Here is a 24,668-nt window from a genome sequence, read left to right on the forward strand (position 1 = left end):
GAGTGGTTGAAAAAGGAGTTTTAATGACTTCAACCTAAGTATGTAAAAGTCTGACTTCAACTGTATGTTTACAACTTAAATTCAAGGTTACTTTTGAATATTTTTATGACCCTAAGGGTTTGAAAATGATTAGATATAAGCAAGTACATACTGCGCCCGTGCTCTAAAACATTTAGTTGTGTTGTGAAATGCTTGTGCTTATGGTTAGTCTGCTAGCGGTCTCTTTTATCCTGTTTGATATTTATGCAATGAAAGAAACTAACTGCAACGTTTTGATGTATTCCAGGAAATCTACTTGAATAAATCAGTGACATTCATTGTGATTTTGTTTTTCAAAAATATTCATTTTCAAGCAGGTTTTCCCGCAGTTGATTGATTTTAGAAACATATTGGTCGTCTCGCGTTGTAATAACTTTCCACCCCAGTAGATGGGAGCAGTGCGACTTTTTTGCCTCTTCCATACTCTACAGAAACAAGAAGAAGAATCCATTCCAACACTAGCTGTAGCTAGCTACCAAAGCCCATCTATGTGTCTGCAAATTAATATATAACTCGGGATTTTATGCATTTAGGTTCGGGTTTGTTTTGCCAAAATGCATAACGTCAGGATTTCCATTCCATCGTTCCGTTCAGAGGACAATCCGATGGAGAAAGGTTACACGGTAAGATATTGAATGTATGCACCAGTAAGCCTCCGAAAAACAACAATCATAGCTAACATTGCAAATTTACAACAAATGGTTGAAAACAAACCAATAGCATATTTATTAACTTTGAGTATTGTTAGCGACTCAAGGCAAACTGTCAACCAATGCTGTCAACTAACGTTTATTTAACGTGACTAGACCGAGTGAGAGTAGAGAAGACCCGGTTGGCGCGATCCATTCCATTTCACCAATTTTAGACAGTAAAAACGTTTTTGACGATAACACTGACAGGATGTGAAACATCAATCAACTGCTTTAACACGTTCCCTGACCTCCCGGTTTTTCCTTGATAGCAAAGTTACTAAAGAGCAGTTTGGTGTAATTTAATGTATTGTGTTAAAATGTTTTAAATGGCCATGACTGTCGATTGTGAATTGATTCTAGGCATATCTCTCTATACGTTCACATTTCCTAACCATGATCACTTTCTTTTCATCACCAGGTCTTTAAAATTGAGGTACTAATGAATGGTAGACAGCATACAGTGGAGAAACGCTACAGTGAATTCCATAATCTGCATAAAATAGTGAGTTTGTGTACCACTGACTGATTTACACTACATTACCAAAAGTATGTGGACACCAGCTTGTTGAACATCTCATTACAAAATCATCTGGGATTAATAGGGAGTTGGTCTCCCGTTTGCCAAAGGTGTTCGATGGAATTGAGGTCAGGGCTCTGTGCAGGCAAGTCAAGTTCTTCCACACCGATCTTGACAAACCATTCCTGTATGTACCTCGCTTTGTGCACAGGGGCATTGTCATGCTGAAACGGGAAAGGGCCTTCCCCAAACTGTCGCCACAATGTTGGAAGTACAGAATCGTCTAGAATGTCATTGTATGCTGTAGCGTTAAGATTTCCCTTCACTGGAACTAAGGGTCTAGCCCAAACCATGAAAAACAGCCCCAGATCATTAATCCTCCTCCACCAAACTTTACAGTTGGCACTATGCATTGGGGCAGGTGCCATTCTCCTAGCATCCGCCAAACCCAGATGGTGAAGCATGATTCATCATTCCAGAGAACGCTTTTCCACTGCAATGGTGGCGAGCTTTACACCACTCCAGCCGACGCTTGGCATTGCGCATGGCTGCTCGGCCATGGAAACTAATTTCATGAAGCTCCCGATGAACAGTTCCTGTGCTGACGTTGCTTCCAGAGGCAGTTTGGAACTCGGTAGTGAGTGTTGCTACAGAGGATAGATGATTTTTTACACATTTCAGCACTTCACAATAACACGCCATTCTAAGATTGCGCCGAAGAACATGGCTGACGTTTTACATTCTTCCAACCAATTGTGCTATTTGTAATATTTTTGTGTGTTTTGTGTACACAAGGTTGCTGCTACCGTCTCTTATGACTGAAAAGAACTGCTGGACATCAGCAAAGCGATTACTCACCGCGGACTGGAAGAAACTTCCTTTAACGAGTCCGACGAGAAGGATATCCTGCTTTCACTGGAACCACGCCTTTTGCATGAAGAAAAGACGCCGGAAAAGAGGACGCAGATCGGGTATCCTGAGAACTCCCACTACCTTCCATTCTTCTCGCTAACGTGCAATCATTGGAAAATAAAATTAATGACCTACAATTAAGGTTATCCTACCAACAGGACATTTAAACTGTGGCTGAATGAAGATACGGACAATATAGAGCTAGCAGGATTTTCCATGCACCGGCAGAACAGCGACGCTACCTCTGGTAAGACGAGGGGTGGGGGTGTGTCTTTGTCAATAACAGCTGGTGCGCGATGTCTAATATTAAACAAGTCTTGAGGTACTGCTCGCCTGAGGTAGAGTACCTTATGATAAGCTGTAGACCACATGATCTACCAAGGAGTTCTCATCTGTATTATTTGTAGCCGTCTATTTACCACCACAAAACAAAGCTGGCACTAAGACCGCTCTCAACCAACTCTAAGGCCATAAGCAAAGAAGAAAATGCTCACCCAGAAGCGGCGCTCCTAGTGGCCAGGGACATTAATGTAGTTTTACAAAAATTTTACCAGCATGTCACATGTGCAACCAGGGGGTAAAGAAATCTATCACCTTTACTCAACACACAAAGATGCATACAAGGCTCTCCCCTACCCTCCATTTGGCAAATATGACCATAATTCTATCCTCCTGATCCTGCTTACAAGCTAAAACTAAAACAGGACGTACCAGTGACTCGCTAAATACGGAAGTGGTCAGATGACGCAGATGCTACACTACAGAACTGTTTTGCTAGCACAGCCTGGAATATGTTCCGGGATTCATCCAATGGCATTGAGGAATACACCACCTCAGTCATCGGCTTCATCAATAAGAGCATCAACGACGACGTCCCCACAGTGACTGTACGTACATATCCCAAAAAGAAGCCATGGATTATAGGCAACATCCGCATCAAGCTAAAGGCTAGAGCTACTGTTTTCAAGGAGCGGGAGACTAATCCAGCCGCTTATAAGAAATCCCGCTATGCCCTCAGACCAACCATCAAACAAGCAAAGCATCAATACAGAATTAAGATTGAATCCTACTACACCGGCTCTGACGCTCGTCGGATGTGGCAGGGCTTAAAAATTATTACGGACTACAAAGAGAAATCGTGACGCAACCAACCAGACGAGAGAAATGTCTTATGCTCTCTTCGAGGCAAGCAACACTGAAGCATGCACGAAAGAAACAGCTGTTCTGGATGACTGTGATAACGCTCTCGGTAGACGACGTGAACAAAACCTTTAAACAGGTCAATATTCACAAAGCCGCTGGGCCAGACGGATTACCAGGATGTGTGCTCAAAGCATGCGTGGACCAACTGTCAAGTGTCTTCACTGACATTTTCAACCTCTGCCTGACCGAGTCTGTAATACCTACATGTTTCAAGCAGACCACCATAGTCCCTGTGCCCAAGGAAACAAAGGTAACCTGCCTAAATGATTACCGCCCTGTGGCACTCACGTCGGTAGCCATGAAGTAATTTGAAAGGCTGGTCATGGCTCATATCAACAGTATCCTCCTGGACACCCTAGACCCACTCCAATTCGCATACCGCCCAAACAGATCCACTAATGATGCAATCTCAATCGCACTCCACACTGCCCTTTCTCACCTGGACAAAAGGAACACCTATGTGAGAATGCTGTTCATTGACTACAGCTCAGCGTTCAACACCATAGGGCCCACGAAGCTCATCACTAAGCTAAGGACTCTGGGACTAAACACCTCCCTCTGCAACTGGATCCTGGACTTCCTGACGGGCCTCCCCCAGGGGGTAAGAGTAGGCAACAACACGTCTGCCACACTGATCCTTAACACTGGGGCCACTCAGGGGTGTGTACTTAGTCCCCTCCTGTATTCCCTGTTCACCCATGACTGCGTGGCCAAACACGACTCCAACACCATTAAGTTTGCTGACGACACAATAGTGGGAGGCCTGATCACTGACAACGATGAGACGGCCTATAGGGAGGTCAGAGAACCTGCAGTGTAGTGCCAGGACAACAACCTCCCCCTCAATTTGAGCAAGACAAAGGAGCTGATCGTGGACTACAGGAAAAGGAGGGCCGAACAGGCCTCCATTAACATCGACGGAGCTGTACTGGAGCGGGTTGAGAGTTAAGTTCCTTGGTGTCACCATCACCAACAAACTATCATGGTCCAAACACACCAAGACAGTTGTGAAGAGGGCACGACAAAACCTTTTCCCCCTCAGGAGACTGAAAAGGTTCTACAGCTGCACCATCAAGAGCATCCTGACCAGTTGCATCACCGCCTGGTGTGGCAACTGCTCGGCATCTGAGCGTAAGGCGCTACAGAGGGTAGTGCAAACGGCCCAGTACATCACTGGGGCCAAGCTTCCTGCCATCCAGGACCTATATAATAGGCGGTGTCAGAGGAAAACCCATAAAATGGTCACACAAGTTATAGACTGTTTTCTCTGCTACCGCACAGCCAGCTGTACCGGAGCGCCAAGTCTAGGACCAAAATGTTCCTCAACAGCATCTACTCCCAAGCCATAAGATTGCTGAACAATTTATAAAATTGCCACCGGACAATTTACATTGACCCCCCCCCTTTTGTACACTGCTGCTACTCGCTGTTTGTTGTTACCTATGCATAATCACTTCGCTCCCACCTGCATGTACAGATTACCTCAACTAGCCTCTACCACTGGCTCGGTACCGGTGCCCCCTGTATATAGCCTCGTTATTCTTATTGTGTTACTTTTTATTATTACTTTTTATTTTTGTCTACTTGATAAATATTTTCTTCTTGAACTGCGCTGTTGGTTAAGGGCTTGTAAGTAAGCATTTCATGGTAAAGTCTACACTTGTTGTATTCGGCACGTGATGAACGGGTGTGGCTAAAATTGCCAAATCCATTAATTTGAAGGGGTGTCCACATACATTTGTATATATAGTGTATATTCCTGATGCAAGAACTGAGCCCACAATACTTTCAGAACATATATTGAGACATCATTGTCAATAATGTTATACGGCTGGACTAGGTTAGTGGGGTGATAATTAGTGGAATAGCCTTAGTCTATGGGTGAAGGATATGAAAATCATAATGGCTGGAATTAGGCTTGAGCTAGGCTTTTAATTTTTCCTCTACCCTAATCCATGACCTGTGACTATGCTCAATTTGAAATTTGCTTCTTTCAGCTGAAGAAGAGCATAAAGCTGCCTGAGATCCCCTCTAAACATGTACGTAACTGGGTTCCCAAAGTTCTGGAGCAGAGAAGACATGGTCTGGAACTCTACCTACAGGTAATGCAGAACACCTACAGGTTTACACGGACCATTTCCTCGAACCCATATTTTGTATCAATACAGCTCATTATAATGGTACAATTACATTTTTTCCCCCAACTTCCATTTGCTTTTGTTTCTTGTGTCCGTTATTTAACAGACTATAATTATGGAGAATGAAGTTCTCCCAAAGATATTCCTGGATTTCCTCAATATCCGCCACTTTCCCTCGCTGCCAAAAACAGAAAGCTGTGGGTGAGTTTTTATACAGTGTGCCCTATATAGAACATCTCTCCTCTCCGCAAGAATAGAGTTCCTGCCTTTATGTAAAAATCCCCAAACTGATTCTGAATCTTGTATGTTTTTCTTTCATTCAAGGTCATTTGAAATGGAATCTGAAGAGTCAAGGTTTGTTAAGTGATTTTGAAAGGTTCAGGTTGAAAGGTGCCAGAGATATTATAGAAAGGAGATGGGAATGCAGGTTGAACATGGTGAGATTGTATACTCCTAAATTGGTAGTGCAGTTTAGGCGATTTTTACAGCTAACTAGCTCCGTTACATGCTGATATTGTCTTTGGTAATATTGTGTGTCGCTACGTTTTCTAGCCGTTAGTCAGAGCATTGCATTGTGGATTATGTAATCGACTTGAGCTGCAACGGATTTCCACAGCGATTTTTCTTCTACCAACCTTGTTATAAACGCCAAAATGAAACATTTGTTCTCAAAAAATATTCTTCTCACATATTGTTATTTAACAGTGTGAATTAGTGGATTTGACCTTTTGTATAGTTTTATAGTAGTTTGTGATGTAGGTTCATTCCAAAGTATAATGTCAAAATAGCTAACTATTCAGCATAATGTTGTCAGAGGTCTGGCTTTATCAGGTTTGTGATCCTTAACCCCCTTAACTTCTCCTCCCTGGTCTCTCTGTAGTAAACTGACCCATCAGCCAACAATGATCTACCAGCGAGACCCCTACCTGCTCCCATCCACCCACGGTAACATATCTTTACACATCTTCACACTGCCCATGAATAGACAATCAATATCGTTGCAATATTAAAGTGATCATTTAATGAAATATTACATAATGTAAATACAACCGCTAAACATTTGAAGGGGAAACGCAATATTGTATAGAACAAATCAGTTTGACTTTTTCTCTTCATAGATACATTTTCAAATGTTGTCATAGAAGGAGTGATACATGGAATATTTTACCCAGACCTTCAACCAAGGTAGAGTTACTGTATGCCAGTTTGGAGGACTTACTACTAACTCTTGACGACAAAGGGATGACTCAGAAATGTACAACTTGTAAGCGTCTCAATTTTGTGAACATTATTCTAAAAGTTGTGTGTGTGGATATATACCATTTTTATCTATTCATAGTCATTTTGTAGTTTGTTTCCCAGCATTAATGGATATGTTGATGAGAGATGCCTTTTCGGAAGTATTGTTACTCAAAGATGAACACTACTGTAACATGGTTGCAAAGGGAGGGTATTTTACTGAACATTTTAAAAGTTACCAGTAAACTACCAGAATATGGTAATTTTCAAGGATTTTATTTAATCTACTACAAGACATCTAGTGGCCCATTTGGGTACATCAGATTATCACAGGTGTCTAATCTCTGGCCTTCTGTGTGGCCTTATCACATTTAAAATAATAAATTATGACAATGCTGTCAAAGATTATCCTAAATGTTAACCATCAATTTAGTGAACAACATTGGTGTTTAATATTAAATATGCTTTTTTTCCATTGAGGCTATTTTCTCTTCAACTATTGGTCTATCCACTAGAAACTCATGGACACAGATATATAAAATGAATACTATACTGACACTCGAAGTTTATTAGGTACACTACCCAGTTAATGAAAATGGAGCTTATGCATATAGACTCAGCCTTATGGACCAGCAGGCTGTATGCATCTACTAATGGTATTTCCCTTAAAATGAAGGTGAGACCTCGCGGTTTTACACTGTGATATGTTGATGAAATAACCTTTTAATAGGTCAAACGGTTTAACTCTATATTAGCTATGAATTAATGAAGGGCAGCCGATCAAATGCGTGGTTAAAAAGCTGAAATATAAAAAGGGAAGCTGAACTTGTCTGTGTAATAAGATGCATTTTGTTTGTCTGCCTTATCTTAGTGTGTCTCTATTGTAAAGAAGAACAATGTGGTTCATTGTTGCTCTTTCTGAACGTGGGACTGCTGCTGTAAACCTACAACAAAGGGCCATTTAAAATGCCAGAGTTTTGATCCAACTTAGCGAATGAAGCACTCCCGAGCTAAACTCTTAGCGGTGCTGTAATGTTCCACTGTGCGTAATTCACAGTGGATACTTTTTTGAAGAGTTTAGTTGGTCTAACATTTACTTTGCACTTGTCATTCGTTAGACAATTATGGATGGTTAATACTATAGATACTCTAAAATATGAGGATGGTCTGGGCATTCTATTGACTAGAATTCTCTGCCATCCTTTATTTCTATCCAATGTGTTCTCTGAATTGAGACCAGGTGGACACTAGCACACTTAGTGAATCATTTTTCATTTGTTAAACTAACCCAAGTTTACCTTTCATTTAAGTCATGTATAGAATTGTCCACTTCAACTGAGAAATGCATGCCCGGTGTTAACAAATCCAATGATTTTTTTATTTTCTATTATTTTTTAAATCTTGTGTATATAGCATATGTATGTCCTGTACAGTATGTATCTTGTGCCATGACACCCTACCATTAATGACACTGTGGTGTTGTACTGTAGCACTTTAGGCAGAGCACAGTAATCTGTAAAATATCATGATTAAGACAGACCGCAATAAAGCATGACACTACAATACCGGTTTCTCTTTTTTCTCAACTAATGAGTGAAACTTCCTGGCATTTGTGTGGACTACATATTCATGAAACTTTTTAGTTCCCCCGTTTAAGGTTTACCCAAAATCTGAAACATACATGAGCATTCAAGTTTAAAACACTGAGAATGCGAATATTGTATCATGTTATTAGAAAAGTACCAGCTGCATTTTGGAATGCAAATGGTGACAAGTCAAACATTGATACCATAGTTTTCATAGTAAAGCTAGCATATGAAGTTCAGCTCCACCACTACTAGACAACTTTATTTGTATTGCTTTTAAGCCTTTTAGTGAATTTCTTGTTAATAACATTTTATTCTCGTTAGCTGTGTAGGTACCTATCAAGTAAACAACATTACCCTCAATCAAATGACCTCATTAAAAGGTCAAAAGAGACCTTTTGTGAAGGTCTATTTGGATTACATTTATGAATATTCAAAATTAAACAACCTTGGAATGTTTGTTTTTTTGTAACACAGAAACTTGACAGTCTAGCATCTTCATATACACACATTTTCTCACACACACACACTACTCCTAGACCTCATCGTGGCCAACCTCGTCCTGATTTGTCTCTGGTTCCTTCATGGTGGAAAAGGCCACTTCACTGGTCAGCTGCTCCAGAGGAGGGAGGCCCACTGTCAGGTTACGCATAGCTATGGCTGTCATCAGAAACCTACAACACAGAGCTCATGGTACCCTCAAAGATATGTTCCTTATATTTACAATCTATGACATGTACTCCTTCCTAAAATGCTAATGTCTACATTAAATAGAATTCAGTTTCCACATTTTTTAAACGTCATCTCCAGCACCATCTGAACATTAACCTTGACGGGATCGGTGCCCCCACGGCACGGTTGAGCTAACGTGATTAGCATAAGGTTGTAAGGAACAACAACAAAATAATCCCATGACATAAATGTATTAATAAACCAATTAGGCACATTTGGGCAGTCTTGATACAACATTTTGAACAGCTTGGATCAGTCTAAAACTTTGCACATGCACTGCTGCTCTCTAGTGGCCAAAATCTAAATTGTGCATGGGCTGGAATAATACATTATGGACTTTCTCTTCCATTTCAACAAGGGTGCGGGAAAAAAAAGAAGCATTTTACCAGATCTAATGTGTTATATTCTCCTACATTAATTTCACATTTCCACAAACTTCAAAGTGTTTCCTTTCAAATGGTATCAAGAATATGCATATCCTTGCTTCAGGTCCTGAGTTACAGGCAGTTAGAGTTGGGTATGTCATTTTAGGTGAAAAGTGGTGTAAAGCTCGCAACCATTGGACTCTGGAGCAGTGGATAAGCATTCTCTGGAGTGATGAATCACACTTTACCATCTGGCAGTCCGACGGACAAATCTGGGTTTGGCGGAAGCCAGGAGAACGCTACCTGCCCGAATGCATAGTGCCAACTGTATAGTTTGGTGGAGGAGGAATATGGTCTGGGGCTGTTTTTCATGGTTCAGGATAGGCCCCTTATTTCCAGTGAAGGGAAATATTAATACTGCAGCATGCAATGACATTCTAAACAATTATGTGCCTCCAACTTTGTGACAACAGTTTGGGGAAGACACTTTCCTGTTTCAGCATGACAATGCCCCCGTGCTCACTAATGCTCTTGTGGCTGAATGGAAGCAAGTCCCTGCAGTAATGTTCCAACATCTAGTGAAACGCCTTCCCAGAAGTGTGGAGGCTCAACTCCATATTAATGCCCATGATTTTGTAATGAGATGTTCAACAAGCAGGTGTCCACATACTTTTGGTCATGTAATGTATGTGAAAATGGCACATTTCTATGTTTTGTAGTAAAAAAGATAAGTGACAACAAATGTGTAGACAATTGGTTAAAATCATATGATGCATACCGATGTCATTGGAAACGCTTCTCTTTACAACTCCAGTGTCAGGCTCTGAGTGTGCAAAGAACCTTGGTGTGACCCTGGACAACACCCTGTCGTTCTCTACAAACATCAAAGCAGTGACTCGCTCCTAGCTTGTGCCATCAAACCCCTGCAACTTATCCATAACGCTGCAGCCCTCCTGGTTTTCAACCTTCCCAAGTTCTCCCATGTCACCCCGCTCCTCCGCACACTCCACTGGCTTCCAGGCGAAACTTGCATCCATTACAAGACCATGGTGCTTGCCAACAGAGCAGCAAGAGGAACTGCCACTCCCTACCTTCAGGCTATGCTCAAACCCTACACCACCGCTGGTCTCTTGGCCCTCCCATTCCTACAGTAGGGCAGCTCCCGCTCAGCCCCAGCCCAGTACAATCTCTTCTCTGTCCTGGCACCTCAATGGTGGAACCAGCTTCCCCGTGAAGCTATGACAGCTGAGTCCCTGCCGATCTTCTGAAGGCACCTCAAACCCTACCTCTTCAAAGAGTATCTTAAATAATCCCCCTCCTTCCTCACCTTGAGTAAAAGTCTATTTACTATGCCTGTGATGTGGTTGTCCCACCTAGCTATCTTAAAATGAATGCACTAACTAAGTCGCTCTGGATGAGAGTCTGCTAAATGACTAAAATATAATAACTCTCAATGGAAAACAATGAGGGAGAGGGGGAGACCCCGAACCTGGGAAGTCTGCGATGAAGACTGTCTGGTTGTCCAAAGAGTCCTCTATCTCCTGAAACTTTGTCCTCCAGGGAGAGAGGTCCACCAACAGAGGTGTGAGCCATGGATAAGTGAATTCAAGACCAAACTGCGAAGAACATTTCTATCCATGTGGAGGATGTGAAAGATCACAAAAAGACCATGTTGTACAGTTGTTGGAAGCGTTCATTGATGGACACCCGGTTGTCAAAGATCTCTGGGTCAGAGATGTTGTAGTGAGGCAGATGGCTGCTCAGGCAGGTGGCATACTGCTTCAGCATGTCCCCATGGTCCTTCCACCGCCGACTCTGAGTGAACACCTACAGGTGCACCACAGAACTATTTCAGAACATGTAAATACGTACACACAAAACATGAACACCACATGAATGGGGTATACATAAGACATTCACAACACCTTTATGGAACCAGTCATAACACTGTCACACTGTCACAGAAAAGTTCATAATTAAATAAGATATACGCAATCAATATTTTCTAGAAAGGTGTTTTTAAGTGAATGAATGAACATTATGGGCGACCTCCATTCACAACGTGTTCTTATCTCTGAGGTCCTACTGTATTTAGGGCTGATGACTCCGTATGTAGTTCACTTAAAATCAGACCCAGAGTGCCATCATTGTTCAGATGGGATGTTGAATGGTTAATGAATCGACTTGAGCTTATACTCCTCAGTGTCACATGCCCCATGTTTTCCACTTTTGCTTTCTGACCTTTCCTATGACTCTATATTGGTGTTATGGTTCAGTGGCTCACCCCAGGGTTGAGGTATCCAACCTCTCCTGTTTTTCCATCTTGGTAGGTGATCTTGACATGCTGGTGGGAGCGAGAGTGAACCATCATATTCCAGGAGTACCCATACAGGCCATTGGTCCAGTTGTTATTGCCCGAGGTCAAAAAGCAATATATATACACATTTGTGCACAAACATAACGTTTGGAGGAAAAGGGGGAGGCTTGCAAGCCAAAGAACACCATCCCAACTGTGAAGCACAGGGGTGGCAGCATCATGTTGTGGGGGTGCTTGCTGAGAGAGGGACTGGTGCACTTCACAAAATAGATGGCATCATTAGGTAGGAATATTTTGTGGATATATTGAAGCAACATCTCAAGACATCAGTCAGGAAGTTGAAGCTTGGTTACAAATGGGTCTTCCAAATGGACAATGACCCCAAGCATACTTCCAAAGTTGTGGCAAAATGGCTTAAGGACAACAAGGTCAAGGTACTGGAGTGGCTATCACAAAGCCCTGACCTCAATCCTATAGAAGATTTGTGGGCAGAACTGAAAAAGCAAGGAGGCCTACAAACCTGACTCAGTTACACCAGCTGTCAGGAGGAATGGGCCAAAATTCACCCAACTTATTGTGGGAAGCTTGTGGAAGACTACCCAAAACGTTTGACCCAAGTTTAAATTATTTAAGGTAATGCTACCAAAAACTAATTGAGTGCATGTAAACTTCTGACCCACTGGCGTAGTGATGAAATAAATAAAAGCTGAAATAAATAATTCCTTCTACCATTATTCTGACATTTCACATTCTTAAAATAAAGTGGTGATCCTAACACCTAAAACAGTGAATTTCTACTAGGATTAAATGTCAGGAATTGTGAAAAATTGACTTTAAATGTATTTGGCGAAGGTGTATGCAAACTTCTGACTTCAGCTGTATGTAAGGAATATTATAAGGGACAGTATAAGATCCCTTTCTACTACCCCTGAACAAGGCAGTTAACCCACTGTCCCTAGGTTGTCATTGACAATAAGAATTTGTTCTTAACTGACATACCTAGTTAAATACAGGTCAAATAAAAAACAGAACTGCACTCCAGATCAGGACAGCAGAATGTATGGACCAGTTTTGCTTCTACAAAGCCTCGTTCCACACCCCTCTGCAACTCCCATCGTTCTGCTGACTCAAGCTAGTCTACGCTACTGTTTGGTGCTAACGGATAGCAGTGTTGACACTGATTGAGCAATTATTCTGGTAACCCGTAGAGTTGGGAAATAACTTTAGCTGACAGTGGTACACTCAGTGACTCCTAACTGTGACAATCAAATCAGGGCTTTTTCTTAATTCAATACATGGAAGGGACTACAAGTTTATCACAAACTCATCCTCCATTTCTACAGGAGTAGTACCTGTGTGACGAAGTGAGAGTAAGGCAGGAAGAACTGTTCAGCCAGGTACAGAATGGTGAACAGAGTTGCCAGCTTGTGTTTAAACCGCGTTTTGGAGGCCTTGGGGGCAGAATGGATCCTGTAGAGGTGTTTTGGGTCTCTGGGTAAACATAGGAGATGCTGGGCTGTGGGGGAGGAGATGTGAGCGGCAGCACTGGCATGAGGAACTCTGGGAAGCGACTAAAGAAGTTCCTGGGCCAGTCGGGGTAGCAGAAGACAGGACTCATGGCCAGCATGGCGTAGGCAAACATACCTGGAGATAAAATAAAGGACAATGTGATCAATAGGGGATTATAGATGAACTTAAATAGTGGATCATTATAGAAAAGATAGCTTTGAAATGCTTTCTGGGACACAGGAGACTGCTTGCATTATGTTGCCCTCAAGGTTAGGCCGTCATTGTAAATAAGAATTTGTTCTTAACTGACTTGCCTTGTTAAATAAAGGTTAAATAAAAAATTAAAATAAGTGATAAGGAAATACTTATCAATGCAATCGTTTAATGACTAGGCTTAGTAATTACAAGCATCCCTCACGGATTTTGTACTTTGAATTATAATATTTGATTTAACTAAATACAATTAATCAATGGGTTCTCACCGATGCTGAAGAGTTGGGAATTCATACAGTGAAAGTAACTGACAAAGAAAATGCCAAACAGCAGATAGCCGGCAGACAGATCCAGACGAAGACCACCTCCGTGGACAACCAGTAGACTCACCGTTTCATTAGGCAGAATCATCCTGTGGGACTGACACACAGGATAAAACGCATACAATCTTGTGAGATTGGAGCAGTTTGATAAGCCGTGCAAAACATGACAGAGCAGGGCCCTGTTTAACTAACCTGAAAGGGTAAAAAAAGCCAATGGTGTGCCAAGTATGACATGAAATATTCCCCACCCAGTCTGCATCCAATTTCTTGATTCCAGCAATGAAGTGTACTATGAAAATCTGCCAAGGACATATATCAAGATATTCATATTATAGGAGCATCCTAAAAGTTTATCACACATGTGTAATTAGGCAGAGACTCTTAATAGAGTAGTAATGAAGACAAGTTTCCATGGATTCAATATAATGAATTTGGCACAGACCTGAAACCTCAGAAGAGTACAGTTCCAATGTGGCACTTGGGCATTGTTTTTCTTAGGATTACGTAATCCATCTATTGACCTGAAAATAATAATATACAGTACCAGTCAAAAGTTTGGACACACCTACTCATTCAAGGGTTTTTACTATTTTATTATTTTTACTATTTTCTTAATTGTAGAATAATAGTGAAGATATCAAAGGTATGAAATAACACATATGGAAAAAGGTGGCTACTTTTTGATGACAGCTTTGCACACTCTTGGCATTCTCTCAACCAACTTCACAAGGTAGTCACCTGGAATGCATTTCAATTAACAGGTGTGCCTTGTTAAGTTAATTAATGCGTTTAAGCCAATCAGTTGTGTCGTGACATGGTAGGGATGGTATACAGACGATAGCCCTATTTGGTAAAAGACCAAGTACATATTATGGCAAGAACAACTCAAATAAGCAAAGAGAAACGACAGTCCATCATTACTTTAAGTCATGAAAGTCAGTCAATCCAGAAAATGTCAAGAACTTTTAAAGTTTCTTCAAGTGCAGTCGCCAAAACCATCAAGTGTTACCAGCCTCAGAAATTGCAGCCTAAATAAATGCTTCACAGAGTTCAAGTAACAGACACATCTCAACATCAACTGTTCAGAGGAGACAGAGTGAATCAGGTTGAATTGCTGCATAAAAAAAGACTACTAAAGGACACCAATATGAAGAAAAGACTTGCTTGGGCCAAGAAACACAGGAGCAATGCACATTATTCCAAATGTGAGATTTTTGGTTCCAACTGACTCAGAGTAGGTGAACGGATGATCTCCGCATGTGTGGTTCCCACCGTGAAGTATGGAGGAGGAGGTGTGATGGGGTGGGGTTGCTTTGCTGGTGACACTGTCTGTGATTTATTTAGAATTCAAGGCACACTTAACCAGCATGGCTACCACAGCATTTTGCTGAGATACGCCATCCCATCTGGAACTGCATCAGATGACCTGGGCTCCAATCATCAACCTCAACTGAAATGAGATGGTTTAGGATGAGTTGGAACGCAGAGTGAAGGAAAAGTAGCCAACAAGTGCTCAGCATATGTGGGAACTTCTTCAAGACTGTTGGAAAAGCATTCCTCATTAAGCTGGTTGAGAGAATGCAAAGTGTGCAAAGCTGTCATCAAGGCAAAGGGTGGCTTCTTTGAAGAATCTCAAATATATTTTTGTTTAACACTTTTTTGGTTGCAAAATAATTCCATATGTGTTATTTCATAGTTTTGATATCTTCACTATTATTCTACAATGTAGAAAATAATAAAGAACGAAAAACTCCTGAATTATTAGGTGTGTCCAAACTTTTGACTGGTACCGTATGTACATAAGTGTGCATACACTCACACACACACACAGAGAGAAAGAATGTCAATCAACTAAATATATTATACCTAACAGCTCTTTAGTACAATGGTTTCATAAGAGGTTAACTACTCACCAATATCTATTGGCATCCCATGAATGTCAGCTGGAAGCCAATGAGGCCGTAAAGGTAAGAGTGGTTGTTCCATGCTGTTTTGTCCAGGAAGAAGATGTACCAGTAGGTGGATATGAACATGAGACAGGAGAGGTAGTAGAAACAGCCCAGCATGATTCCCACAGCACCCATAAAGAAGACCCAAACATGGAAATTGAACATTGATGCTCTCATTAAAAGACACACACACAAAGGGGATAGCATACAGTTGCTGTTCTAATCACTGAATCAGAACTTGACCTACTAAAGAGAATCATCACATAGACCAGGTACATATAATCAAGAGGCAGCGGCTGCAGGAAGTTGAAGAGGGAAGCGGCACACAGGAGCCCCATCCAGGTACTTGTAGTCCAGGTGGCTAAAGCATTCTCAGGCACAAATTAAAATGACAGATCCCGCAGCCCTTTTGACTCAGGATAACTAAGCTTAGTGAAAATGACTGACAGCTCACCAAACAGGCAGTTTAGGAGATACACCAGGTGATGCCAGGAGGACATGTCCTCCTTCTCAAACCCAAACAGATGCTTCATCCTGCTCTCACTTTCCACTACCCTCTCTGCTGTTGGTGCCGTGTCCTTGTCCATGGTCCCTTCATCACTACTCCCAGAAGAGTCCCCCTGTTCTGAAGACTACTCAATGAAAGGAGCACCTAAGCCAATTCACACTTCATAAGAGAAACATCTTTACCCTACTGTTCACAAGAATGCAATAGGTATGTGTTGTGTACTGTATGTAAATTCCACAATGCACTATAAACCATAAGACACAATTAATATAAATATAAACACTTAATTGTTTATCCTGATTATAAACTCATTGCGTATGTTGCACGTATAAGGATGTAATGCAACTCACTCACCGTAATTCACGTATTACTCAAGCTAAATCTCATCTTGCTATAAACAGTGTAACAATTTACTGAAAGCAGAGCTGCAAAGCAACAATTGTTACATACCTGCAGCAGCATTGTCGCACGCCCCTGCCTCCATACTTAACTCGGTTATGCAACCACAAAAAACACTAGATATATGGACAGGGATGTCAACCTAGCAGAAGAAGGTACCTCCTTTTCCTAGGGAGTTTTTTCAACACAAGTAAACAGTTGGGTACGTGTCAGCCCGTGTTCAAAGAAAGGCTGTCTGGAAAATCGACTGGGAACCTGAAACCGTGCTCAGCGTCTATTGTTTTTTTTCTTCACGAGACACATCTACTACTGCTAGTGGGGATTTGGAAATGATATGACGACAGCGGTTGGGATGAGAATGGTCTTTGTAGATGGTTAATAAAACAAATCTAAATTACCTCCTGAAATAACATTGCACTGTTTCTGTGAGTGGTCATTGGTCACCTACACATTTTTTTTTTTTATATATAAATCTGGTTGAACAATAATCCAATATAAACATATTCCCACACTAGCTAGCAACAGTTAGCCTGTCCAAATCTGCATATCACCTATAGTACAGTAGATGGCAATAATGCGCCGAAGCGTGTGAGGCACATCATAGTTAGCAGGCTAGAAGAAGACAAATTGTGAGCCTGTGGTATCTGCATCGTTTTACCTATGGAAAATAGGAAGACAATTTGACAATGGTTCTTGAAATATCATTTTAAACATTACTAATGATGTTCAGGCTATTGGTAGATCGTATTTGGCCGGATTAACTAGCTCCGCAATATCTGGTGCTAAATTACCTCTCTGTCCCAATTTTTTTTTAGCTGAGAAGGCTTGTTGTTTAAATACTGTACTAGCTAACAGTAGATAAATTACGTCTGTGACCTGTCACAGCTGAGCTGGCTAGCAACATAGCTAGGCTTGTTTAAATTAATTGTCAACAAAGCTTGCTAGACGACGGGTTTGCCTTGTTATATATATCAGGTAAGTTACGTTTCTGTATATTGTAAATTATCTAGCTATTACATTTATTAGCTACCCGGTCGTACGCTAAAGTAGCTAGCTGTGTTGTGTAGGTAGCTAGCTAAGGAGCTGTGGCAACAACAAAAACAATGATAGCTGGACACAGTGCCTGAGGTTGTTAGCTAGCTACCGCAGTTAGCTACCGCAGTATTGTTGATGTCAGAGGACAGGACTTAATTATGTTTATCATTTATGCTTTCGAAATACTTTTGTGTATATATAGTGTATGTGGACACCCCTTCATATTACTGGATTAGGCTATTTCAACCACATCCGTTGCTGGCAAGTGTATACAATCGAGCACAAAGCCATGCAATCACCATAGACAAACATTGGCAGTAGAATGGCCTTACTGAAGAAATAAGTGACATTCAACGTGTCTCTGTCATAGGATGTCACCTTTCCAACAAGTCAATTAGGCAAATTCCTGCCCTGCTAGAGCTGCCAATGTCAACTGTAAGTGCTGTTATTGAAGTGTAAACGTCTAGGAGCAACAATAGCTCAGCCACGAAGTGGTAGGCCACACAAGCTCACAGAACGGGACCACCGAGTACTGAAGCGTGTAGCGAGTAAAAATTGTCTGTCCTCGGTTGCAACACTCACTACCAAGTTCCAAACTGCATCTGGAAGCAACATCAGCACAATAACTGTTCGTTAGGAGCTTCATGAAATGGATTTCCATGGCCGAGCAGCCACATACAAGCCTAAGATTACCATGCGCAATGCCAAGCGTCGGCTGAAGTGGTGTAAAGCTAGCCGCCAGTAGACTCGAGCAGTGAAACGTGCTGATGAATCAGGGATGAATCACGCTTCACCATCTGGCAGTCCAACGGACAAATCTGGGTTTGGCGGATGCCAGGAAAATGCTACCTGCCACAATGCATAGTACCAACTGTAAAGTTTGATGGAGGAGGAATAACGGTCTGGGGCTGTTTTTCATGGTTTGGGCTAAACCCCTTAGGTCCAGTGAAGGGAAATCTTAATGCTACAGCATACAATGACATTCTAGACGATTCTTTTCTTCCAACTTTGTGGCAACAGTTTGGGAGAAGGCCATTCCTGTTTCAGCATGACAATGTCCCAGTGCACAAAGCAAGGTCCATACAGAAATTGTTTGTTGATATCGGTGTGGAAGAACTTGACTGGCCTGCACAGAGCCCTGACCTCAACCCCATTGAACACCTTTGGGATGAATTGGAACGCCGACTGCGAGCCAGGCCTAATCACCCAACATCTGTGCACAACCTAATTAATGCTCTTGTGGCTGAATGGAAGCAAGTCCCTGCAGCAATGTCCCAACATCTAGTAGAAAGCCTTCCTAGAAGAGTGGATGCTGTTATAGCAGCAAAGGGGGGTCCAACTCCATATGAATGCCCATGATTTTGGAATGAGATGTTCGACGAGCAGGTGTCCACATACCTTTGGTCATGTAGTGTATATAAATAACTGCGAAAGTTCTCCAGGTCTGAACCTAGATAACTTTAAGAAATAGTTACTCATCAACAAAAAAGTGACCTAATGTAGTTTACCCCTGAGTAGGGAAGCTCGTGAATTACAATGCATCCATGCTGACGGTCTTGTTTTGAGTGTAGTGTGCAGGGGAGAGATGGGCACCCTGGGCAGCCGCATGCAGGCCTCCTCCCAGGATCCGGAGGAAGCAGTTGAGACTGCATGTGCCAGTGGCAAGCATGGATGCGAGTGCAGAAAGAGGAAACGGACTGCACACTGTGACTGTGACAGTGAGCCTGATGAGGAAGATGCCTTACTGGACACACCACGGAGGTGAGAAGAGCCACACACAACTTCATGAACACAGGTGACACACACACACATCAAAACAGAGTAAGAGAAAAACACACTAAAGGTCTATACAAACGGAGCCCCGTTTGCGGCACGCTCTACATAGTTCCACGTATATGTGTGCGGCAGAATTTTTTGGAACGCGACGCAGTCTACTCTGTTTGCGTAGACTGTGTAGAGAGCCCTTCACAGCACAGGCGAGGTATTCACACATCTTTCATGTCTTTCATATGGCCAGCCTGTTTCTAACCTTGACCTGCCCTCTGCCGGTTTGTTTTGGAATTGTAACAGGAAGAAGCTAAAGAGCACTTCTAAGTACATCTATCAGACCTTGTTCCTGAACGGCGAGAACAGTGACATCCGCATCTGTGCCCTTGGGCAGGAGTGGAACCTGCACAAAGTCTACCTGTGCCAGGTTAGTGCACTGTTCTGTGTACACTACACACTGAAGTCTCAACAAAGCCAATGCCTGTGACTCATTCCACTCCCTCTCTCCTCCCTGTGTTTTAATTATGTAGTCGGGGTATTTCTCCAGCATGTTCAGTGGATCCTGGAAGGAGTCCAACATGATGGTCATACCGTTAGAGATCCCAGACCAGAACATCGACACAGAGGGTGAGGACTTAAGTCACTGTCAGGCAGTGTTGTTGTCGTCGAGTCACTAAACCTTGAGTCCATGTCGAGTCTAGAGGTCCCTATGACTGGAGTCCGAGTCATCAATGGTCGAGTCACGAGTTAAAACTCGATACTAGTATTGTTTTCAATTTCTTAAAGCACTTTGTGTTTCTTAAGCAGGCAAAGCTAAACAGTTGACTGGTGCTTACGGGGAAGCAAGACAGTCGTTTGCGCGATGTGTCGCTTAGCCAATGATTGAAGCGGAGCCTGCTGCTTGTCTGCCCACAATCATCACTTGCTGCCCTGCAGCTCACCAGCTGATGTCGACTGTGTGTGCCGGGTGTGGCGCATCCTTCCCACTGCTAGGGAACAGAACCCTTGCAGATATGTGCACCCAATGCTGCTAAAATTCTGCTTATCATAGTAGCCAGTCCAAGTGCAAATACAAGTCACGAGAAAGGAGAATCCCAGTCACTAATGGTTGAGTCACAAGTCATGAAAATCGGGACTCGAGTCAGACTCGAGTACTACAATACTTCTGTCAGGAATAAAATACTACAAATCGCTTTGTTTATGTCACTGAACTTCTTTTTTGCAGTTACTATACACATTTGTCTTTTGTGTGTGTGTGTGTGTGTTTTTAGCTCTGCAGGTAGTGTTTGGATCTCTGTACCGGGATGATGTTCTGATCAAGCCCAGCAGGGTGGTCAGTATCCTAGCAGCAGCTTGTATGCTCCAACTGGTCAGTAGATGGTCATTATCACACTTCAGTATATTTTACATGGAATGTAACTGTATACAATGTAGTGATGATGGTGATATGTGTGAGTTGAAAGTTGCTGGAATGGAATTTTCTGAATGATAATAGATAATCAAAGCCATGCCTTTGTGTCTTTGCAGGATGGTCTGATCCAGCAATGTGGCGAGACAATGAAAGAGAACGTCAGTGTCAAGACTGTGTGTGGCTATTACTCCTCTGCCAGCATCTACGGCCTGGACTCTGTTATGAAGAAGTAAGCCCCATCATTACACTCCTATTGAATAATATTACACATTTTTATTATTTTCGTCTCGCTCTACATGCTTATGCTTGTGTGTCTCCTGCAGGTGTCAGGAATGGCTCCTCAATAACCTCATGACCCATCAGAATGTTGACCTGATGAAGGAGCTAGGGTGCGTCTCTTTAATGTTTTCATATTTTTCCCTAAGGCTTATACACTATATATACAAAAGTATGTGGACCCTTCAAATTAGTGGATTCGGCTATTTCAGCCATACCTGTTGCTGACAGGTGTATAAAATTGAGCACACAGCCATACAATCTCCATAGACAAACATTTGCAGTAGAATGGCCTTATTGCAGCGCTCAGTGACTTTCAACGTGGCACCGTCATAGGATGACACCTTCCCAACAAGTCAGTTCATCAAATTTGTGCCCTGCTAGAGCTACCCTGGTCAACTGTAAGTCACTACCGAGTTCCAAGCTGCCTCTGGAAGCAACGTAAGCACAAGAACTGTTGTACATACTGGTAATAGAGGCTACGTGTTGTGTGGTCAGTGAGCAGGGTGTGTGCTGTATCTGCAGAGCGGACGTGATGGAACCGCTGATCCAGTCGTCTGACCTCTTCGTCATGCAGGTGGAGATGGACGTCTACACAGCCCTGAAAAAGGTACTTCTGCAGCCTTTTGGGCTGTCTACTGTAACGAAGACCGTTGATTTATCTCCCCCTTCCCCATTCTTTCGTTCTCATTCATACCCTCTCTTTGTAACTCTGCCTCTCCTCAGTGGATGTTCCTGCAGCTCAATCCATCCTGGGACGGTCCCATCAAGCAACTGCTGGCTGACGCTGACACCTGGCTTTGCAAACGTAGAACTGGTACGTTCTGTTCCACAGTGCATGTCACAGCGAGCTACAGGCCTATCTGAACAAGGAGTTGTAGAATAGACAGACGCTGGCTGACCAGTCTTTTCTAATGAACCTTGCATGCTGTTGCAGAGTTGGGAGAGGAGGAGCCCTTCTTAAAAACAGAGGACGGTGCTCCCTTTACTCCCGTCTTCAGACATGTGCGCCTTCAATACATCATCAACGACCTGGCGTCTGCACGCATCCTGGAGAGAGACAATATTCTCCCACCCGGTAAGGTTGATGATTGGCTAGTGGTTTATGTTTCACATTCACTTAACTGTTTTTGTAGTAATTTTTGATCTACTCTGTACAACGCCTCATACCACAGATTGGCTGACTTCTGTGTACAAGAGCCAGTGGTTTGCCATGCTGCGGACGGAGCACGACAATGACAATGGGTGAGAACTGGAGCTCCAAACCAGCAACATCGCACCATGACAACATTAATGCCAATCTGCCACTTTCAGTTACTGAAAATATATTTCCGCTAGAATAGAGCTCGCCAGCTTGTAGTCCTAAAACCCGGAAATGAGTTACCTCTGGTTCGCTCGGCCGTCCCTATGGCGGAAATTAATGGGGAAAGAATAGGGTTTTAGAATAAACTCTGAGATAATCAGAGCTTTATTCATTATGACCTTTGTGCTTTGTTTTTTTATTACATAAATGCTTCAAAATTCACAAAAAGTGACGTTAGCTGACGAAGATAATTTCACAGAACAAAACATATACCACAGACCTTATTTTCCACGTTTAACCAAAAAAAACATTAATTTCTACGTAGGCATTGTCCAATGAACCATGGCAGAGTTGGTGCCTACAAAAAGACGCCATTACTATTTCTTTCTCTAGTAAGACGTGTGTTTGTAGTCCACAGGATGCCAACAAGGAGGAGTTTGAGTCAAGCAGTATGAGGTGTGGCAGGAAACTGACCAAAGATGGAGATGTGAGTCAAACCATTATTCTCTGTGTAATAAGGAAATCATTTATGATTTATTCTGAATCATATAATAAGCACTTAAAAGCAAAGATAAAATAACAGGATGTTTTAACTTTTTATTCTTGCTTAGTACTGTTGGCGGTGGACAGGTTTCAACTTTGGCTTTGACCTGCTAGTGACCTACACCAACCGTTTCATAGTGTTCAAGAGGAATACACTGAGCCAGCCATGTGGGGGAGCTGTGAGTCTGCAGCCTCGGAGGCATCTAGCATACAGGTTAGTGTTCCACGCTGCAGACAGGACCTAGGCTGTGATCAGCACAACACTCATAGGACAGCTACAGATTTCAAAGGTTGGCAATGCATTGTGTGTGTAGTAGTAATGGTATAATTATGTTCTATGTAACTGCCATGTGATTTACCTGTGCTCTATCAGGACTAGCCCTCACCTGTCATTCACTGTTCGTCTATGTTCAGGTTACGCCTGGCCTCCTTTGATAACAGTGGGAAGCTGGTGTGTAGTCGATCCACTGGTTACCAGCTTCTCACCCTGGAGAAAGACCAGGTCAGTCAGACCACACACAATCCACGTTCTGAAACTTTCCTCCCCTCTTGAAATGAACACCTTGGTCTTAAGTATTGCCTGAAACGGATAAAACAATTATGGCTGTAACTTACATTCTGTTCCTGTTTCTTTTCCAGGAGTATGTGGTGATGAACCTGGACAGTCGGCTCTTGTCGTTCCCCCTCTACGTGTGCTGTAACTTTCAGTACACATCTCCTCATATGGACCGCCGTCCTGATGCCCCTGAACCAGAGAGCAGTGCCCGCAGTGTATCCTGATATCAGCTCCACACCCTCAACCAGTCCCCTCTCTGACCACAGGCTGTGGCCCACAGCTTCTACCCCACACAACCCTGGCATCTGCATGCTCTTTAGCCCAATCTATTGTGTTTAGGGGTACGTTGTTTTTCAAAAATATTAATTGTTCTTCAGTTGTCATGGTTAATATTTGATTTCATTCATTTTTGATATGCCTTTTTATATTATTTATTTGGCTTTTTTTTAATTAAAGAAAAAAAAAAGTACACTGCCAATGAATAGTCCACACCAGTGGGCTGTGGTGCTATCAGAAGTGTGACCATGGTCATCTCTCACAGGGAATTATCAGTTACTAGTTCTGTACATCCATTACTATCCTCTTATGTAATTACTAACACATACAGTATTGCTAATTGAGTATGTTGGCCACTAGTGGGTCCGAATTAGATGTGAATTTCAAACACCTATGGCAGAATATGGTGCTGCTTTTAAACTTTCAAAATTACTTTAATTTCTAGTCTACATTTTGGATAATTGTAATATACCTGCCTTAATGTATTGTAAGATGTTGGGCAAATTGATTTATTTTGGACCAAAGTGGCATGGCAGTCTTTGACAAAATTGTTTACTGATCTGTCAGTTTCCTCAACAGTGGGGTCTTACCTTTACACTTTGCAGTCATTCATATCGTACTATTCGTATTGCTGCATTGTCGAAGGAACCTGCAAGTAAGCATTTTGTTGGACAATGTATACCATGTGTATCCTGTACATATGACTAACTTGTGCTGTAATATCCTCACTGAAATGCTGTCAATTAGTTCACCATTAGTGTCTGCATACATTTGTACATTATACAGGTTTCACTATGCTGTACATGCTTAGTTATTAAAACTGGTGTTTTCAAAAGCTGTATATGGTGTGTGTTGCATTA

General features: G+C 42.3%; 2 protein-coding genes and 1 pseudogene across 4 annotated transcripts; 2 read left to right on the top strand and 1 right to left on the bottom strand.

Moving 5' to 3' along the window:
• Window positions 1-444: 444 nt before the first annotated feature.
• On the top strand, window positions 445-8,305 carry snx24 (sorting nexin 24). Of its 2 annotated transcripts, XM_020458238.2 has the most exons (7): window positions 445-662; window positions 1,150-1,233; window positions 5,361-5,465; window positions 5,608-5,702; window positions 5,826-5,855; window positions 6,382-6,446; window positions 6,620-8,305. In XM_020458238.2, the coding sequence occupies exons 1-7, from the start codon at window positions 594-596 to the stop codon at window positions 6,688-6,690; spliced, it is 519 nt and encodes a 172-aa protein (XP_020313827.1). In that variant the 5' UTR covers window positions 445-593; the 3' UTR covers window positions 6,691-8,305. The 2 variants fall into 2 exon arrangements, with proteins under 2 accessions (XP_020313827.1, XP_031658241.1); XM_031802381.1 differs by lacking the exon at window positions 1,150-1,233.
• Window positions 8,306-10,560: 2,255 nt separating this feature from the next.
• Window positions 10,561-16,679, bottom strand: LOC109868170 (vitamin K-dependent gamma-carboxylase-like; annotated as a pseudogene).
• A 540-nt stretch (window positions 16,680-17,219) lies between these two features.
• gmcl1 (germ cell-less, spermatogenesis associated) lies at window positions 17,220-24,649 on the top strand. 2 transcript variants are annotated; one of them, XM_020457847.2, is made up of 15 exons: window positions 17,220-17,616; window positions 19,248-19,437; window positions 19,747-19,870; window positions 19,974-20,070; window positions 20,715-20,812; window positions 20,971-21,083; window positions 21,178-21,243; window positions 21,629-21,740; window positions 21,857-21,947; window positions 22,068-22,208; window positions 22,306-22,375; window positions 22,845-22,920; window positions 23,045-23,190; window positions 23,391-23,478; window positions 23,616-24,649. In XM_020457847.2, the coding sequence occupies exons 2-15, from the start codon at window positions 19,262-19,264 to the stop codon at window positions 23,754-23,756; spliced, it is 1,539 nt and encodes a 512-aa protein (XP_020313436.1). In that variant the 5' UTR covers window positions 17,220-17,616; window positions 19,248-19,261; the 3' UTR covers window positions 23,757-24,649. The 2 variants fall into 2 exon arrangements, with proteins under 2 accessions (XP_020313436.1, XP_020313439.1); XM_020457850.2 differs by having other exon boundaries at window positions 21,656-21,740.
• The last annotated feature ends 19 nt before the right edge of the window (window positions 24,650-24,668 follow it).

The sequence above is a fragment of the Oncorhynchus kisutch genome, linkage group LG23 (assembly GCF_002021735.2).
Source record: "Oncorhynchus kisutch isolate 150728-3 linkage group LG23, Okis_V2, whole genome shotgun sequence".
In the NCBI taxonomy this organism is placed as follows: Eukaryota; Metazoa; Chordata; class Actinopteri; order Salmoniformes; family Salmonidae; genus Oncorhynchus; species Oncorhynchus kisutch.